We start from the raw sequence: 15,876 nt of genomic DNA on the forward strand, positions 1-15,876 counted from the left end.
TTCAAGATCTCACCATTATATTTACGCACATCTTTTGTTATTTCATAATGAAAATCTGGTTTTCAGTTCAACATTGGCACAGCTGATCGCTGAAGAAAATTTTAGCGAACATATGCCACAAAGCTCCAAATCTTACATAATGGCATGATTGAAAGGAGGCAGACATCAAAGTTGTTCCAAAATATTACAATTACATATTTTTGCTTTGATTTATGAAGTATAAACAAGTACTGGAGTGACTTTTTAACTTTTGTCTAAATGTGCCTTCTAAGTTCTGTGTATTTTTATCTGCTGAGCCTCACAAGCTACTCTGTCACTATGCTCCACAAATCAGGCTCATTTCGTAGTGGCCACATAATATATGACACAATTTATCTTATTAAAATTTTTAAATTTCCCATTTAACCTTTTAAACCTGGTGACTGCTGAACAAAATGACTTTCAAAATTCATTTTCATTTTGAAGAGAGGCTTTACAGAATCTGTGTCTGTGACAGAAGGCCCATAACTTGCTCTTTGTGCATGCATATTCTCTCCTGATTAGTGGCGCTATTAAAATGGACCTGGAGGACTATCTAGTAAGCAATGTTGAATTAAAGATTATTTCATTCACTACAGACATTAACACACATATAAATATATACTAAAATTAGTGTTGGATAATTCCATACAAAAACTGAACTTCTTGAAAATGACACAACTGTAAAATGTGCTGTTACTATCAGCATTCTGCTAACTGTAGAAAGTAAAGTAAAACTGTAGAAAGACATGATACCGTAAGAACCAACATAATTCGCCATTAACTTCAAATGTAGCATTGTCAGTTCTACGCCATGCATAGTTTAACCTAAGCTGACTATATTCCACGATCCTTGACGTTACCCAAAAGAAGAATGCTCATGCCATGCCAAGCATTGCGCAGACACCACTGGTGAATGATGCTTCTGACCATACCAAGTGCAACATGAAGATTGGTTGATGAAACCTGCTTTTGTCACAGGTTTGAACAGTAGTAACTTACTGACATGCCGGCAATCCTAGTAAAGCTCCCATAAACATGGCCTAGATGATGGTCTAAACACTGTCTGCTATCATGTCTTCAAAACCCATACCCACTGGTGGCACTGCCAATGCTGAAATACTAAATTACTAACAATCTGTTTATAGAATATTAAAATTTGTTAACTCAAAATTTCAGGTTGCACACAACCTTGTGTTCTCAGTCTGTTACCAGACGTTTCCAAAAGTTGTGGATTAACTGGTTGGTGAGCTCAGTGTGGTAGGCATTTGACGCCTATCTCTAATGACAGCACAACGGGGAGATGGTTCTAAAATGCACTGGAGTTAACTGTCTGCTGATGATTTACTGAACAGATGGGCTACAATACTTTCACTAATACGATATCTGATTTTAGTGCTCGAAAAGGTGTTATTATTGCAACAATTTCCAAGAGTGGATGGATGCACAGTGACTTTATTACTGATTTATGATTAATATTATTACGTGTATCATTTAAAGTTGTTAGATAATTGGCTAATTCTAAAACTTCTAAAGTTATATCCATCCTTGTCAAAAACTGAAATAAAAGTCCCCTCTACTGAGACTTTCTAAAAGATCTGCACCCCCTTTCAAATTCTGCAGTTTCTGTGACATCAGGCAACTGTCATATCCCTTCGGCCGCAAACAGAAATGACCAAGTAATGACAAACTTTCACACTGAATCATTAAACAAAGTTTACAGAACATTAAAGTATAAAACTGGAAAGATTCTGAAGGCAAAGTGTAATGTCAGTGATTATTATGACCATAACGACTCAGAACAAGATATAAAGCGAACTGTACCATAAATACATAGGAATAAAAGGTCATCACAGGACTCACCATTATAATTCGTCAGGTTGCAGTCAATGCAGTTGCTGTACCACTGATAGTTAGAAACATTAAGTAGTTCTGAGATACAGTCATTATAGGATGCTGACACAGCTAAATGCAAGGGTGAATCTCCCTGCCTATTAACACTGTTTGGGTTGGCTCCAATGGTAAGTAGCGTCTTCACTGTTTCTGGCTGGTTCAGGATCACTGATAGATGAAGAGGAGTCTGGTGGAACAAATGTACACAGTGATAAATATTCTATTTCATTGAGATCAATTTTAATAATTTAATTTTAATAGTAACTTCTATACAAGACGTTTCCCAACCAAAATTTTGTGTTTGCCCAATTCATATTGTGTTTGATTTGTTTCATTCTGGTCCGTCACAATAACAATTACAAATTATAAATCACTCCGTCCAATGTGACCTGTAAGTTTTTTACTNACCCCGTGAACTACTATAACATTACCAGCAGGGGAAGAATTTATACACTGCTCCTTCAGTGCCATGTCTCCAATGAGCCTGGGGCTCATGTCAATGTGTAATGGGGACTTTCTCCTGCATCTGAAGTGGTTGGAGCATGAAGTTCTTCTATCAATAGTGACAGATTAAGAACACATGCTGCTTTACCTCCATCCCCCTACTTGACTTCATGGCGTGGTGCTTAATCACAAGGAGAGCTTTAATTCTTTCATTTTTTTATTTTAATAATTAAAATTTATTTTGAAGAAAGATGCGATACCTTATCCACACATTTAAACTAACAAATTCATATGTCTCATAACAATAACAGTATTTTCAAATTCAGATACTCTTTCCTATGGGTAACGAAATACATACCTCATCCTTTAAATTGCGGTCATTGATTATTGGCCTGTGCTGTCCCTTACCCAACACAGTGAACATCTGTTTCAGGAGATCCTTCATGTCATATTGAATTGCACAGTGTAATGGCCTGCAAAACAAAAGAGACAAAGAGTTGTCTGACATTTGTGTACCATTTCTTCCAAAAGTGTGTTCAAGATCATTAGTGAAACAGTCTCTTACACCAGTAATCTAGTACTATATTACAACTAGAGTATACTCTACTTGAAGGAACTAGATATAAACACAAACTGAAAAAAGAAATGATGGAATGCTGGTCTCATATTGCCTGGGCACAGGAAGGGCAAAGATCATACAATGTGTATTTCTTGCAATACAAAAATAGGCAGTAATATAGTGAGTGTATGTACATATCAGAACTGTGACTGATGGTTAGTAATGAAAGTGGCATGCTGCAGGATGGATGAAAAATAACACCACTATTCTTTGAACTGCTCCTGTGAAGAAAAATCCCCCAAGAGAAGGACTGTTGTTATGAGCAAAAATGTTTGGAATTGTAACAAATATATGACCTCAGTGAATGTTGGACATAGTCCAGAAGTTGCATACACATGCAGCGTCACAGAATACAAAGCCATCTGTAAGTTTAAAATGAATTGCATTGTCAAATAAAAAATGGAAAGAAGCAAATATACACGATCTCTAAGTTGGTTAAAACTACCATTACGAGAAAGGTGCACAGTTTGTATTTTGGAAATTCAATACCAACAACTTAACAAAATCCTGGTTAATGCTTATAATGAACTTCATCTCTGTGATTTCAATATAAGTACTAAGCAATTTTTTTAAGAGAAACTGTGTTGTGGCACAGATGCAATCATAATTAGTAAAATATTTCTTCAATCTTAAGCCTTGATGCAAAGTTGAGCTTAAACCTTGATCTTCATAGTGTTACTGTATATTTCACAAGTCTTTCCACACGTGGAATGATACACTACACCCCACTGTTTATAATTATATCAAATCACTGGTCACTGTCACCAGGTTAGTACAAGCCAGTACTGAGTGTAACTTACCCATCTCCATCATCTATCTTCTTTGAGAATATTTCACGCACTTTTGATGCTAAAACATGTGGTGGTGGTTTCTCTAGCAGTGTTTCATTCAACTTAGCCACAGCCCACTTAGCCAGCTGTTCGCCATCCTATAAAATTGACCTTAATCACTCATCAGCACATCATTAATTCCAAATTTACAATGCTACAAGAAGCCATTCTGAGAATTCATTACACTTCAATTTATGTTATTTCACTATCATCTAGCTGCTTGGTCCCAGAAGAATTCAAGTTCCATTACAGATGGTTCCTCATTCAAAATTTATTACATAAAATTGCAGCTAAAACTGACACCTTTTGAAATGTGGAGAACATCTTTTTATGAACATTCAAAGTAGCAAGGGAAAAACATGGAAAGCTAACTTCTACAAGTAATGCATATAAAATATTTACACGGTGGTATGTACACATTTTCTTCCCTCTTTTACCCCACTCTACATTGTAACCCCAATTCTGAGTAGTGAAATTAAATATTTTCCAAGACTTAGAAATTTCCTTCATTTCTCATTGTTTCTCTCCAGTTTGAATACTTTTTCAGTACTTTCTTGTAACACCCCTACAATTTACATGCTTCCCTCATGATAAGAGACACTTTACAGCTAAACAGTGCTACATGTAAAACAAGTGTATAATATTATATTTAAGCATCCTGTTGCACTCTATACGATAGTGCACTTGAGACGGAGTTTATATCATTTAAAGTGTATAATTTTGGCTTCCAGCTGTACTAACATACCAGTGTATATTTCAGTTGCCATCTTCAGGGTGAATGAGGCAGGAGACCACAGTTTGATATGCAGATCTTGCAGTGGGAGCACTGAACGTGATGACAGTCAATGGGAGGGGGACATGGTGCTGTCCAACAATGGATCATGTGTATCAGCTGTATGGCTCCTTCCCATTGGATAGCACCACACTCCACACACCAGGCCTTAATTCCACTATGAGAACTACACATTAAGCCACATCCTCCTTCTACCGCATATACTCTGAAGATGGCAGTGCAATGTACACCGACACATTGCAGCAGCATCAACACATGATATGGCTAAACCCTGAGAGTTTAAGTTACTTATACTATAGGGGTCACAAATATCTAAGCATGAGAACGTAACATAATTATTTTATCCAACATAGCCTCCCAGTGATGGAAATCCAGGTGGAGGAGGGGGAGGGTGAAAATGAACGCAATCTTTCTCCTACATCCATGATCTCATTGAAATAACAATCTTTCACTTCCTAAAGAACAGGTTACATACTCGTAGAACAGATAACCCACATACCACACAAATTCAGTCTTTTGTTTTCTTCCTTGCCTGTTGCTGAAATAAATACACAAATACAAGAGTCTCTATTACTAACAGTCAAACACATGCTGAAGTGACCTTAGTCAACTTACCATCATTATCTCTATTTTTGTGGAATTCCTATGCTGCTCCTTCATATCTTCTATTGAGACACGACTGAATTTTGTTGCAACATTTGTGTCAACACCTGGTTCTCTGCTCAATGGGGTAGCTGAAACACACACATAATAAAAATTCAGTTTTTAATGCAGTGTAATATGGACAAAATCACTGGCTATGTTTACATGAATATAACCAAACAGGAAAATTAATATTTGTCTCCAATATATTCATATAAGTAAACACAATGTAAAAACAATACTCAGGAGCTGCAAGTTCGAATGCAGATTTACAGAAATGCTCAGAGATTTTGGAAACTGCTAGATATTATAAATGGAGAAGATAACCCAACCTCTGACTTGGGCAGTGTTAGCTGACGTGTCGATGGGTAATTTGATGGGTTAATATTTCAAGATATATTATTGTTATTATGGGACAGACTAGAATATGTAAGTCAGATGGTAAAGGCTTGACTTGTCTCGAAGGTTGCATTAATAAGGAAATACATCAGTCATGCACCATATAATAAGAAACAATGATTTACTTTGATGATAAGGTTCATTTATTATATTTCGCCAGTTTATACTCTTTATCACTGAATTACTTAAGCTGCAGATGTGATGAGGTGAAATGATGTGATGTTGCTCAATTTCTAGTTCGTGTCAATTTACACAATAGACAGGTACTACTTTATTAGGACGAATTTGCTGGAGTTGCCAAAACACCTGTTGATTTGTGAAGTTAAAATAAAAAGCTCCCCCCCCCAGATGACCTTAACAGCAACACATCTATCCTCAAAGAAGAAGTGGCATCCAATGCTCACACAAGTCCCTCACCGCCAGTTGACTGGATTTTGAATTCCTCGCCCTTACATTGAATGTATGCATTCTTATTGGTTAAAATTAATGAAAGCCACATCATCCTTAATAATGTACTTACACATCTGCAAGCCACCAGTCCTATGACCTACTCTGACCAGCTGGACCCCTCAGGACCTCACTTATGGTTGATATATGGCTCCAAACCCCACAAAGGAATTCCAAGTTCCGCGACATACTCGCATACTTCAAGCCCAATCAATAAATCAAAATTTAAACTAACGATTAAATACGCCCATAATTTAGGCAGCTACAATACTGAGAGGGATTTGTGTGTCTGTTTCATTTAAATAACCTGACTGCGAGCTAAATAGAGAATGCTGACACCTTCTTGCGGTATACCCTACTTCAAATGATGAGGATGTAATAACTTAGTTATGTTACACTGATCCTTACATCAGTGATGGAGGAAATACTGGTATACAGACTCAAGAACAAGTAGTGCTGCTACTGTATGAGCCTTACTGGCAAGCAACACACTGGTGAGATTGATAATTTCAATATAATATATATATAAATCTTAACCCTCTTATGACTTCTTTAAAAAGTACACTGGATGCCCCTGTAGTTAAATTTAAATGACAGCGAGTTCTCCTGTTGCAGTGTTATATCGTTTTTAGAACTTCTTTGGTGTATACTGATAAATAAAAAGAACACTAGGGTCAAAGAAACCCACAGAAAAGCATAAAGCTGTCAACTGTTGTTGACACAAAATACACTGAACCCTTGTTTAAGATGGATCTGTCACAGGCTTCAACATGATATTAATTCCAAACATTTCAAGAATTTATGATCAGATTTCATGTGAATGACTCAAATATTTTAGAATATTTTATGAATTACATAAAGTTTCCTCTCATACTGGCTGCTCCAAGGCCAAAACATATTGGGATGAGCAGATTATTTATTCATTAAAAAATTAGACACACTTTATGGTAATTTATCTTATTATAAATAGTGTATCAGCAATAATGACTTCCATCAACCTGAAGCAAACCTCAGAACAGCTGATACATTGCCAGCAAAAGAAATGTTTGCTAAGTTCACATAATCTTCAAATCCTTCCCAGTTACTGATTTACACACTGCTCAAGTGATCAAATTTTGTAACTACAAAAGCTTCCAAGTGTTTACATGTTCAATAACATAACAATAACAAAAGATGTAGTTAAATGAGGTTCTGAGTTTGGGAAACTGAACTTTCACAACTTGCCTCGTTTTTTAATCTTCAATCTGCTGCTGCCATCTGTGCTGATGTCCATGGTTGTGACATCTCTTGTATGTGCTCCATCTTTTAGAAAAAACTCATTATTCTCAAAAGTCTCTGCATACGATGATCCCAAGCCTGGAATAACAACATGTAACAGATGTACAGTTTGACTATACTGGAACTTTGTCAGTACAAACTATAAGTTTGCATTTTTAGCCATGCTTGAAAAAAAAATGCCTTTCCATACAAAGACCTGTGCACAGCACAATTCTGATCTGGATGGTGCAAATTCTGGAAGGTTCGATTTGGTAAATTAGATACATTTTGCACACAATGAAACATAATTACAATGACTCATGACAAAAAACAAAACAACTTGGATACTACACTGGGTTATGATATATCTGGCAATGTAAAGATGAATTCAGTTTTAATTTGAGAGCTAATTTTCCTCATACTGAAGATAATTTCCTATTGCACATTTCCTATAAATGCTGCCTTTAGCCTTAATCATCCAGATTTAAATTTGGTGATAATCAGGTCTACAGGGGGTCTGCTGAACTAATGAGTGTGACAGCACAACTGTGTGATGCACAGACAACAGTTTAATGTTTGATATAGGCAGAAAAAGAAACTAGAGAATGAAAGGTTCTGAAGTTCACCTACTCGCAATATGCTGTGAACTCTGTCAATTTGTTTAACTGCTTGTTTTAATTTAATTTCAGAAGGCAGCAATGAGTAGGAAGGACAATTCCTTACTTGAATAGGAGAGGTTCCTGATGAATTCCTTGAATTCATTTGAGTTCATTCCATTGACAGCAGCATCCTCATTTAGCACTGTTTCAAACAAGTCAGGTGGAGTTTCAAATTTCCCCAAATCAACTTGGCCATCACAGTCTGGATTGGCCAGGGGGGGAGAAGGTGCTGCGGTTTGTCCAATCACTGGGTTGCCATAAACATGGCCTTGGACCACAGCAACTGGTATACAATCTGTCAGTGAAGTCCTCTGCCTTTTTCTGGTTGCTCGACCTGCAGTAGTTAGAAGTGCATAAGAAAAGACAACATAGAGAACTTGTCTAGCAATGGCCTGGGTATTGTTGATACAGGAGTGCGTTTTTGTTGCTGTTGAAATGCATTTACTGGCTGTCGCCTAGCAATGGACGACTATTCTGAGTCCACCATTCTGGCTTTCAGATTTCATGTCACAATATTCTTAAGTATGACATCAGTTTCAATTTAAAATCAAAGAGGAGTTTGCCTTGATCCCGTGCACAATGGCTGCTATGATGACCTACACTTGACATGAAGCTCCAAGAAGTTTAAAATGATCTACGTAAGTGACTCAATAAGTAAGTTACAAATTGATGTGGGGTACTACATGTTTGAATGAGGCACTTGAGGCTATTGCCAGTAGATGGCAGCATTAGTCTGGTGGAAACTGATGACATTCAACACGAGACAATCGATGTTTACAAAAGCGAAACAGCAACTGCAAGATGGCGGCGCCTCTGAGTGAGTGTACAACCCTCAAGCAGCTCTCCATTGTGCAATTTTTGTGGGCAAAAGGTATGGAATCAAAGAATATTCATAAAGACATGCTTCCCATCTGTGGTGAGATGTGCCTTTCATGTCAAGCTGTTTATAATTGGGTGCAGAAGTTCTCTGAAGGGGGGACACATAATGAAGATGAACACTGTGCCCGCCAGCCAATGCAGATTGCCACAGAGGCGAAAGTGCTACGGGTTAAAGACTTAATCCGAGCAGACAGAAGTGTAACTATAGACACTATAGCCACTGCTATTGGTTGTTCACACGGCATGGCCTACCTCATAATGCATGACAGGCTAGGTTCTCACAAAGTCTGTGCACAATGGGTGCTGTGCATGTTCACCCTACAATACTCGTACAATATGCAAAGAATGTGTCTGGAATTACAGCATCTCAATCGCAACAACGATGAAGGACACGATATGCTAGCCTGAATTGTCACAGGTAATGAGTCTTGGGTTCACCATTACCATCCTGAGACAAAGCACTGTCAATGCAGTGGGAACATCCTGTGTCACCTGCCAAAAGAAAGTTTAAGGCGACACCATCCTCCAGGAAAGTGATGCTCACAGTCTTCTGGGATCATGAAGGCATACTGCTCACTGCATTCCACCCTCAAGGACAAACTGTAAATGCTAACTCCTACTGTAACATCCTCAGGAAACTTCGTAAGGCCATTTAACAGAAGTGACCAGAACTCCTCACCAAAGGTGGTTGCTCTTGCATGACAATGTGCATCCCCATACTGCCAACATGGCAAATGAGATGCTGCGAAATTCAAGTGGGAAGTCCTGAAGCATACTCTGTATAGCACCGACCTTGCTCCAAGCGACTTCCATTTGTTTGGCCCTCTTAAACATCATCTTCTGGCTGAACATTTTCCCGATGATGAAGCTGTAGAAAGGGAAGTCACCACCTGGTTCCAACAGGAGCCCAAAGAATTTTATGCTGCTGGTTTTCATGGGCTTGTGAAAAAATGGGACAAGTGTCTCAATATGCAAGGAGATTATGTTGAGAAATAAAAGCATTTTTCAAATCAGTACTCTTATTTGTTTAAGTTTTATATCTATTAGTAACTTACTTATTGACTTACACTCACACATTCAAGCTCTTTGGTTCTACTGAAATTTTATATGCTTTCTTTCTATCTGTGGGTTATTTTATGATGCTGCCAGTAACAAGACTACAGAGCGCTGAATGGCAGGATGGAGGAGGAAAGATGAATTAGAAAGAATCTGGAAGAAATGAGGCATGGAACAATCAAGGTACTACACTGGCATTTGCCTGAAGGGACTGAGGAAAATCAGAAAAAGCTCAACCAGGCCAGATGACGTACTTGCCAAAATCTGAACCAAGCACCTCTTGAATAAGACAGCATAAAAATTATACAGGTCATACTCACATGGCATGAACACATTTATTTTATATTAAAGCAGAGGCACATGTACAAAAACAGATATTATCTTTGGTTTCTAAAGATCTCCTGTCACTATTCCATGAAACCCCAGAACAAACCAGATATTTCTGATAGCAATGATGATCTTGAATATGCCAATGCAGCAGGATTCTGTTTCAGTATTTTGCAACCATATGTGCAAGGTCTGCTACACTGTCTCATCATTTTCACACCTCTGGTTTCTCATGAGAATTTTTAAGGGTCTAAACAAGTGGTAATCCAAGGGGGCCAAGCCTGGACTGTAGGGAGGGTGGGGAGCACTTCCCAACCAAACTCTTCAATTCTCCCTGAAATTAAATGCGCACTACCAGGGCATGCATTACTGTGCTGGAGAACGATGTGTCCTTTCATCAGACGCTTGTCATGAAATGAATGTAGCAATTTCTGGACAGTCTGAATATAGCAAACTGCGCTCATAATTTCCTTTCTGGGTAGGAAATATGCACACCTTGACATCCTAGAAAATTGTACCCACAATTTTTCCAGCTAAGGGTGTGGTTCTGGCCTTCTTTGGAGATGGGGTCTGATATCATTCCATGCTGTCATTTTGTTTTGGGGTGAAACCGGTGGAACCAGCTTTCATCATCACTCACAATGTTCAGTAGGAAGTCACTGCCCTTAGCAGCATACTGCCGGAACAGCCGTTTTGTGCTTGTTTCTCAGCAGCCAGGGAACTCAACAATGACACTCTTTCCAGTATCCCAAAGTCTTTTATCATCTTCTACATTTCGCTGTGTCCAATGCCAAGCTGCATTATCATTTTTCCTGTCACCTCCTGATCTTCTGTGATGTGGGCATAAACTTTCCGCACACTGCATTCCACATGGTAGTGGTTCTTGGTCGATCACTGCAAGGCAGATCGGCAATGTCCCTACAGGCATCTTTGAACTGTTTTACTTACTGCATGCTGCTGGCACAGATGCAGTAATCTCCACAAACATGTTTCTGTCTGCAGCAGAACTGTTCTCCTTTAAGAATTCAATCACAGGATGCTGGCAAAATGATACATCATTTACAGCCATTTTGTTGCAGTAGATTACTGGTGAGTATAGGTGCATATATGCATTGGACCTGTATTTCAGATCTCAGAAAATATACAAGCCCTATAACCCTAGTCATTATGCCGAAAGAACATATATAAACTGATGCTGCTCATTACTTCCAGTACAGCCCTCACCATACATAATACAGTTGCATCATGTGGGGGAGTGGAGGGGGTTGTATGAGAATGCATGCATACTTTTGTTGTTATTGTTGTGTGTGTGTGTGTGTGTGTGAAAGAGAGAGAGACAGAGAGAGAGAGACTACCACAAAAAAATTAATCCCTAAGCACTGGCCTCGCTGGATTATAGGATATATCTACCAAACCTTCCCTTAAGTGGTTCACTGGGAGGAAAGGGTCACTGATCTTCCTATCAATATAAAGAAGGTCAAGTAAAAAACATACAAATCATAGAATTTGCCACATTACTTAAGAGGTTAACTGTTTGCAACTAGCTATACCTGTTTTTTCTGAAGGCTTGTATGCAAACTTGATGGGTTCACTGCAGTCTCCATCAGTAGGACGGTACAGTTGCAGAAAGACATCCACAGTCTTATCAATTTCTGTGTCACGGTATGGTGGTGTGCGAAACACAATGGCATACTGGTGATGAACATCCAGTTCTGAGAATTTCCCATAGTCACACCAAACCTCATTGTCCTCATCATCCAACTCGAAGAATTTTATCTTTATGTTTTCTAAAGTAAAAGGAAGGCAATTAAAAATGACTTTCACATTATTCCTGCAAAAAGTTTTACAGAATTTTAAATACAAAACAGGAGGTTCTGGGCAGATTTTGTATAATTTTCTGCACATAGTGACACAGCGATTATACCAAACATAACACCTGTGAAGACTGTCCTTCCCAATATTAGGTCTAGCTGGCCTATGGAGAATATTACAAAATATCTTATTATTTTCTATGCCTTTCTTAACACCTTCTTCTTCTTCTTCTTCTTCTTCTGAGTAGGCATTTTATTATCCTTAGAGAAACCCTATCAGTGCCCATTTTTTCAACAAATTCTCATAAACTACTTCTGCAGTGTAAGTTTTGAGGTTTTCATGGCGACGACAATGAAGAAAGTTGTCTTCTGGGTTTAGGCACCGTGTATTCTTCGTTGGCCAAAACGAAGAATACACGGTGCCTAAACCCAGAAGACAACTTTCTTTACTTCTGCAGTGTTGACTAAAATCTGTTATTGCTCAAGTTTTTCATTTTGTCCCATTAATTCTTTTCTTTTATGGTCCAAAGGGATGAACCTTGTTGTTAGTCTCATGAAATGTATATCAGCCACTATTAATTTTCAAGCTTCTGATTGTGGTCTTCTGAGTTATGACACCACATGGTCTAGTAGGTGGGAAAAAAACTTTTCAAAGGGACATACCGTCTCCATGTTCCTTTGAAACAACAGTAATCACCCACCAGAATACAAGTGTTGTTATCAAGATCACAACCTGAGTTCTCACCACTGTAAGAACCTCAATTCTTACAATCTTATAGTCCAGACATAACTATACTGATAAAACTAATTATTCAGCATGTTTCATGAACTAGTGCAAACAAATCACAACTATGAGTAAATCTCAGAGTTCATATTGAGGTTCCCTCTGATTCATTTCACAGAAGGTGCACTTACTTGTGATATTTCATGCTCAATTCCTGGACAGTGGTAACAAACAATCGTATCACATCTGAACATAAGCATACTCACTCTTTCCCACCTTCTCAACCAAGATAAAGACTTCTTCATTTCCCAAACAGCTGCTAACATGCTTGTCAATGCGACAGATTTTAAGCTCTCCTGTAAGAGCACTTTCTGAAACAGGAACAAAACATCAAGGCATTATTGATGGCCATTGGGGAAATTTCTGTAGACACTGTGGTGATAATTTCCTATGATCCTTGACTCCTGATTTTCATACTGTTTAACAACTTTGTGGGACTGTAACTGTGTGTCAGGAGGAAGAGTGATAGTTTTCTATTAACTGCACATCTGGAAGTAATTTTGGCTATTCTGAATGTTCTACTTTACTAAACCTGAATCGAGGTGCATTACGTATTTCAAGATTGAGGGCAAAAATTGTAGCTTTGGTGTAAACATACATTCTTCTTGGGACTTCTTGGAAGTTGAAGGTGGTATTATAACTTCCTTACAGGACACTTCTACAATATGAACTAGTACTTGACCTCTTTTATTATTCACCCATGTCATCTACAGCTATACTTCTGCAAATATTTGTACTTTACTCATGCTTAACAGACAAAATAAAAACATAACAGAAATTATTATATGCAATTATTAAAATAATCTAAACAATACAACCTAAACAAATATGACATGATGTGATAGAATATAATACTATAATGTAACCTACCCAGCCTAATTTGTTGCTGAATTTGTTTTTGGAGAGATATATACATACCCCCCTCGTTGGTGTCACCACCTTATCGTGGTGGGGGGGTTTGAGTATGCCAAGGACCCTGAGAGCTCTACCAGCGGTAGCGTAGCTACTGGCAGGGCCTCCCTTGCTGGACAGGTCAAAGGGTAGGCATCAGACGAAGAGAGAGACCAAAAACTGATGCTGCAAGCAGCGTCATCAGCAGCGACTTGAAGCACAGAGCAAATGATGCTCGAGATGGTTCAAGTTCGTACAGCAACAGGCGTGACCAGAGTGGTTTGAATGGCTGTTGTATTGTGATGTGGAAAGCAAATGGAAGAACTACCACATTATCACTTTTCCTGGACAGTCTCTTTCCAAAAACAGAAGATCGCATTAAGTGGAGGAACTGTTTTGGAAGAGACTGTGGACCTGTCGTCTGACTGATTACTGATGAATGAATGAATACACACAAGGAAAAATATTGTTTAACTTCATTAATATAGCTACAGTCACATGCTGATAAACAGCACATGGTGAAACATGACGACAGCAAAAGCAGCACACATTTAGGTGCTGTAAAGACATACCCTCTCCCCCACAGGGAATGCTGGAGGGGCGGGGGAAAGGGAATTAAAGACAACTACAATAAGATAAAAGTTTGTGGCAGTGGTATATTAATATAATAACTGACTTCTTGGACATTATCCATCATTCCATTTCTTTATTTAAAACGTTCTGAAGACTGGACTGTGCCTGCACATTCAGGTAATTGGCCTACACAGTTGGGCCCAACTGTGAAAAGTTTTTAAATAAAAAATGGGATGATGAATAATGTCCATAACCTCAGTAACTCTACTACTACAATATTTTTGTACCTAAGAAGTATGTTAAAGTGCTCACGCTACCACACCTACACATCTGAAATACTTGGTCAAACCTTACTACCACCAGAAATTGATCACAGATGAAAACCTTATTAGCAAAGTGACTTGCTTTGCAAGTCAAATGGAAGGTCATAATGTTCATAGCTATCAAAATCCCCTTAAAGATGCCAGCATCATAACATGTTCACTGCTGAGGAAGAATCACTGTTAGTACAATTCTAGAGAAAGAAGTTCTACAACAGTAGATTTCTTAACATATGCAGATTTGGTGAAGGTTATTTATCAAAAATGTAAAATAAAAACACAGTGATCATGTTGGAGTATTTTTCATTTGATGACATTATGTCAGGCACTTAGAATTTGGTACGACTAGCAAATACATAGGTTGTGTTACGTTATGTAACACAAAAACTAACTACAGAAATTAGCTTCACTGCTATATTATATAATTTGAAAAGAACTGTTACATTATATACAAATTTCCTAATTTGTACAGTCACCAACAATGATCTTGAAACATATACAAACATTACCAAATAACAAACAGTGAATTCCTCTATCTAAATTTATATATCAACAAGCATAAATACATACACATAATTAAAACATAATTTTACATAAAAGTATATATTCTTTTTACAGCTTACCTAAATAAACATTTAAAATACCTGAGTTCATGAGAATAAATACATGAGCATGGAGTTAGCATGTAATTTACAACTGCTTCTGCCAAATGAAGTTATAAAGTGCACATTTTGTAATTTTACAATCTTGTTTTCAACAAATTTATGTATTCAACTTAAACACAGGTCTGGTATTTGATTTCTTTAAAGATTACTATTAACATGCATTCCAGTCATCATATGAAGAAAACTCACTCATGTTGTTGATGGGCGATGAGAACACTGGCAAGCAAATGGGCTGCATAACTCCATTCTCCCTGACAAAAGCCTCAAAACACAGGCACACACTGTTCAGGTTCATCTTCTTAGCTTCTGCTTCAGCTTCAGCACGGATCTGAAACATTGAGAAAAGATACGTGGTGCAATCCAAAAGTTCCCAAAATTTGAATTTTGTGCGCGAATGGATATGAGTACATCGAAATACTGCCAGGTGTCTCCCCACACACCCTTCTTGAATCAGTGTGGCAAGCGGCATCGAGTTGAGTGGTTGGGTTTATTGTTGGTGAACGTATTTCCAAGGGTTGTGTTTCCGTTTTTTTTTGTGGTTTTGCGATGGCTGACCTGAGAGAGCAGCA

The 15,876-nt window shown here is 38.0% G+C and overlaps 1 protein-coding gene across 4 annotated transcripts in view; it reads right to left on the bottom strand.

Moving 5' to 3' along the window:
• The window catches only part of LOC111870192 (nuclear factor NF-kappa-B p100 subunit), a 37,647-nt gene that overhangs the window by 10,227 nt on the left and 11,544 nt on the right, over window positions 1–15,876 (bottom strand). For all 4 annotated transcript variants that reach the window (XM_023862278.2, XM_023862277.2, XM_023862276.2 and 1 more), the window contains 9 exons: window positions 15,497–15,635; window positions 13,065–13,169; window positions 11,814–12,050; window positions 8,066–8,335; window positions 7,310–7,441; window positions 5,213–5,331; window positions 3,775–3,902; window positions 2,714–2,828; window positions 1,882–2,098 (listed from right to left, as the gene is read on the bottom strand). In XM_023862278.2, coding sequence (XP_023718046.1) covers window positions 1,882–2,098; window positions 2,714–2,828; window positions 3,775–3,902; window positions 5,213–5,331; window positions 7,310–7,441; window positions 8,066–8,335; window positions 11,814–12,050; window positions 13,065–13,169; window positions 15,497–15,635 — 1,462 coding nt within the window. The remainder of the gene's footprint in view (window positions 1–1,881; window positions 2,099–2,713; window positions 2,829–3,774; window positions 3,903–5,212; window positions 5,332–7,309; window positions 7,442–8,065; window positions 8,336–11,813; window positions 12,051–13,064; window positions 13,170–15,496; window positions 15,636–15,876) is intronic.

Source organism: Cryptotermes secundus, unplaced genomic scaffold (assembly GCF_002891405.2).
Source record: "Cryptotermes secundus unplaced genomic scaffold, Csec_1.0 scaffold779, whole genome shotgun sequence".
Taxonomy (NCBI): Eukaryota; Metazoa; Arthropoda; class Insecta; order Blattodea; family Kalotermitidae; genus Cryptotermes; species Cryptotermes secundus.